The 4,785-nt window shown below is 51.3% G+C and overlaps 1 protein-coding gene across 1 annotated transcript; it reads left to right on the top strand.

The window, feature by feature from the left end:
* The first annotated feature begins 2,964 nt into the window (after positions 1-2,964).
* On the top strand, positions 2,965-3,387 carry Nanos2 (nanos C2HC-type zinc finger 2). The gene has a single exon (XM_003464683.3). It carries the CDS (start codon positions 2,965-2,967, stop codon positions 3,385-3,387), a length of 423 nt encoding a protein of 140 aa, XP_003464731.1.
* Positions 3,388-4,785: the final 1,398 nt, after the last annotated feature.

The following is a 4,785-nucleotide window of genomic DNA, read 5'->3' as shown; positions in this document are numbered from 1 at the left end:
TGTTGTGCTCTATAAAATGGGCACAATAACAGGCTTGTTTAACAAGATTGTCACAGTGAGATCACATAGAAAACATACAAAAAGTGGGGGCTGGGGATTTAGCTCAGCGGCGAAAGCACCTGCCTTGCAAGCAGGCAATCGTGAGTTTGATCCCTAGTACAGATAAAAATGAAAAAGACAAACAAAAAAAAAAAGAATACATACAAAAAGTGGCTGGGGATTTAGTTCAGCAGCCTTGCAAGTGTGCGGTCGTGAGTTCGATCCCTGATACCGATAAAAAAAGGAAAAGGAAAAAGATTAAAAAAAAAAATAACTAAGAGACCACGAAGGCTACATTTTAGTTGGCTCTGGGGGTCCCTTTCGCAGGTCCACATCTCCCATGTTAACCTGGGCCTTTGCTCCTTCCTCTCTTTCTTGAGTCCCCACATCTGCCTGTGTCTCCTCTTAGGACTTTTAACCCTTAGCCTTCTGCAAACCCCCTCCTCCAGGGCTGTTTTCTCCACTGGGAGTCTGGCTGCTAGGGAAACTCACAGCAAATCAGGGAGCCCGAATTGGGGTTGGGGACTGGGCGGGGCGGGGGCAGCTGTAAACACTGGGCTGATGAATTTCAGATCAGTATCACTGGCGATTCTACCTTCAACACAGCAATATCCAGCCATGCAAAGGAGCTTTGGGGGGGAGGCGTGTCCTTCAATTGACTCATTTAAAAAGAAAACAACAACAACAAACGAGAAAGGAGAGCCCAAATAATAGTGTTCTAGAAGAAAACGACTAGGAAAAAAATAAAGGAGGCGGGGGTGGGAGGGTGGGGGTGGGTGGGGGATGGGAGGATCCCCAGGAGAGCAAGCAACAGTCTGGGATTCTCCAAGCGATAGGTGTAATTATTAGGGAGAGTCACAGTGCTTCAGACCTGCCCCCTTCAGTCCTACATGACTCAGACTGCAGTGAGGCCACGAGGTAGCAGTGGCACATGCTTGTAATCCCAGCACTGGGGAGGCTGAAGCAGGAGGATTGCTGTGAATTCAAGGCCAACCTGAAGTACCTGACTGTCTCAAAAGATAAAGCATAAAGATGCTGTCTCAAAAAATAAAGCATTTGGCAGAGAGACCTCGGTACCCATCATGGTCACCCTCTCTCAGCACCTGTCCTTCCACACTGCAGACAGCAGTCTCTTCTTTGAGGACGTCTGGCAGTAGTCAACAGTAATTTGACTTCTCGCTATGAAAAGCTGTGTGGCTCACACCTGCTCTACTCTGCCCAGATCCTGTCTCAGGTTGCACCTATACCTGCAAGCACCCCCACTTCTGCTGCCTTTTCTTGGCCACTTGTAATTGGTTCAGAGAAGCTACACAGGGGCAGGAGGATACCTGGGCAGAGAGGGTGAGCAGCCCTGGGCTTTCTTCCAGCTCATCACCTGCTGGCCATATGACTTGGGACACTCAGAGCTTCTCTTTGCTCATCTGTACAATGGGACTTTTCACAGACTCAGTGTCACAGATTCTGGGACAAGTTCAAAGAGACAACCCAGGCAGAGCTCTGGGCATGCTGCTGGCCTAAACAAGATGCTCAGTTAGTGTCTCCCAGGATCACTGTCTTGTGTCTTAATGACCACAGTTAACAAATGAGCACATTCCATAAGCCAGGTTCTTACGTGAGGGATGTGACAATTATAGTCTGCTCTGGGGCAGAGAGATGACACCATCCTCTCTTGATATATGAGGAAACAGAGGCTGGGAGAGGGTAAGTAACCAGCTCACAGCCACTCAGAAAGCAAGTTTGAATGGTATTTTTCTTTTCCAGTACTGTGGACTGAACTTAGGGCCTTGAAACTGAGCTACCTCCTCAGCCCTTTTTAAGTGTTTTTTAAAAAACGACACCAAATCCCACTAAATCTGTAAACTGCTCAGGCTGGGCTCAGACTTTTAGTCCTCCTGTCTCAGCCTCCCAGAGTGCTGGGATTATGGATGTGTGTTATCATGCCCAGCTACACGGGGCTGCTTACTGAGCACTGGACTATGACACTGTCCCGCCCCCAAATTTGTGCTCAACTCTGCCAAGGACCTCTGCTACTTCTAACATCAGTTCCTGGCATCCCTGGGATCAGACACTGGTGTCAGTCCTTATTCTGTCATTTCCCAGCTGTGTAGCCTGACTGACGATAAGCCTTACCCTCCCTGAGTGTCATATCCTCCCCTGTAAAATGGAAACAGTAGTAGTCACCTCCTTGACCCTGTCACCTCCTTGACCCTGTCTCTAAAGCACTGACCACTACAGTATGTACTCAATAAATGTTCTTGGAATGACAGGCTTCTCCTTGGCTGGGAGGTAACTCGGTGGCAGAGGGTGTGCTTAGCATGGGCATCACCCTGGCACACACACATGCATCCACTCACATACTCGTAGTTTAATGTAACGAAGAAAAGGATTTAATCAGAATGGGGTTTTCTTTTATTTTTTGAGATAGGGCCTCACCAAAGAGCCTGAACTGACTGCACATTTGCAGTGTAGCTCAGGCTGGCCTCAGACACAAAATCTTACTGCTTCGGCCTCCTGAGAGCTGGGATTACAGGAGTGTGGCACCAGAAGAGGTTTAAGGACTTCCTTGGAGACCTGCAGACCTGGTTCTGCCACTTGTGTACTCTGAGGCCTGTGCGTGGATCTAAATTGAACAGACAGGGAAACTGAGGCTCAGGCAATGGAGAGGCCTTTCCACAAGACACAAAGAAACTTGGAGACTGAACAACAGGGTCGTGACCTCCTTTCAGTCTCTGTGGGAGAGTTGAGTGAGATGGGGTCGAAGGCTTGGAGTGGGCCCTTTAAATCCTAAGCTCCACCTTTGCTTAGAAGGATCTCTGGGGAGTATAAAAGGGGTACAGCTCACCTCTGCTCTAGGAAACTCTCCCTACTCCTGCCCACTGGCTTGCAGCCCCTCTCTGGCCACCTACTGCAGCCTGCCAGGGCACCATGGATCTGCCTCTCTTTGACTTGTGGAAGGACTACTTCAACCTCAGCAAGGTGGTGTTGGCCCTGATCAAGAGCAGGAGCCAAAGGCTGGAGATCGAGCAGACTGTGGAGACCAAGGAGACCAAGGAGACCCAGGGGCCCAGCCCAGGGCCCCAGCTGGGGCAACGAGGTCTGGAGCCAGGGACCACCCTGTGCAACTTCTGCAAGCACAATGGGGAGTCCCGTCATGTCTACGCCTCACACCAGCTGAAGACGCCGGAGGGTGTGGTGCTGTGTCCCATCCTGAGGCACTACGTGTGTCCCTTATGTGGGGCCACTGGTGGCCAGGCTCACACACTCAAGTACTGCCCACTCAATGGCAACCAGCAATCCCTCTACCGCCGCAGTGGACGCAACTCAGCTGGCCGAAAGGCCAAGCACTGAGGACTGTGAGGTGCCTACCATCTGCACCCCTAGCTCTCCGGGTTCAGTCCTGTCTTAAGTCCCTAAACCCTCCCCTCTGCTACTCCAGCCCTTTGGGACTCATGGTCCCCAGCGCTCCAACCCTGCTGGATCGTAAAACGCTGAGGCTGCTGGCAGCCGAGCTGGTCAGTGCCGGGCTCCCCCAGTCTGGTGCAGCAGGAGCCCTTCCCTGGGGACTGGCCACCCCAGTGGCTTTCCTTTGGGCCCCCAATTCATGGAGCTTCAGTTCTCTTGGGGGCTGCTGGTGACCCTGGTCCTGTTCTTCGAGTTCTCAGCCTGAGCCTCAACTCTCCAGGCATCTTGGGCTGCTCCACCGTGCCCGGACACCCAGTGTACTCTGCAGGCCACTCTGAGAACCCAGACAGGAACACATACCTGGTACCTGAGAACTTGAAGACCGACTACTGGTTTGAGACTGTCCACCTCCGCCTTCTTGAGCACCTTCAGACCCACGGTTTCTGCATGGACCACACTGTCACATCTGCAGCACCCCTCCATCAGGAGCTGGGGGAGAGGATGGAAAGCCCCCACCAAGTGCATCTGAGAGTAGAGCTTCACCAGTTTCCTTGGGTGAGCTGACACCTTGTATCTCCCCTTAGTCGTTCTTTGCCCTGTTTACCTCATTTGATTTACCTCATTCATTACCGCCTGTTCCCAGTCCTAGATCACCAGTGGGGTCCTTCTCCCCCAGTGAGAGATGCATCTCTGCCACCTCCCGGCCAAAGGATGGCAGTTGGCAGTATTCTTCATCCTCTACCAGTTAAGTTAACAAAGCTCCCATAGGAAAGAGGTTTAAGTACCCAAGTGGGCATGGCAATTGCCTAGATTTAATTTGATTTGTTTTATTTTTTTCTTGGCCAAGAAAAGAAGAGCCCCAGTCACATTTTACATTGGTTGGTTTGGGGCTTCAGAGCTTAGGGCCTGCATGTTGAGCTCTGGTGAATAAAGATCGCTCTGGGTTATCTTTGAAATCGCTGCCTTTGTTTCTGTCCTCCAACCTGGCTCTGCCCTTGGAGGCTGTGGGGAGGAATCCAGGGAGCTGCGTGAGCCGGGAATTCCTGAAAGTGGGAAGGGGGATCCATGGCTGTCTCCACACCTGGACCATATGTCCTCCAGCGTAGGTCACTCATGGCCTGGTCTGATGTTCCTCCCCAGCTCCTCTCAAGAACCCAGATTCCCCTTTCCCTGTCCTATCCAGACTTCCCGTCCTGCCCTGTGGCATTGTGGGGTTCCAGGACTGCCTTTGGGCTCCCAGAACCCATAGGAGAATCATTGATGGCTGCTGTCCCTCCCAGGGAAACACAAATACACAAAATGTTGAAATAGCTGGGTTTCTTTTATTCCATTTTCAACAAATAT

This window comes from Cavia porcellus, unplaced genomic scaffold, assembly GCF_034190915.1.
Source record: "Cavia porcellus strain 051 isolate PalLab524CR breed Dunkin Hartley unplaced genomic scaffold, mCavPor4.1 scaffold_7, whole genome shotgun sequence".
Taxonomy (NCBI): domain Eukaryota; kingdom Metazoa; phylum Chordata; class Mammalia; order Rodentia; family Caviidae; genus Cavia; species Cavia porcellus.
The sequence above is the reverse complement of the archived record's forward strand: the minus strand, read 5'-3'. Positions and strand labels throughout refer to the sequence as shown.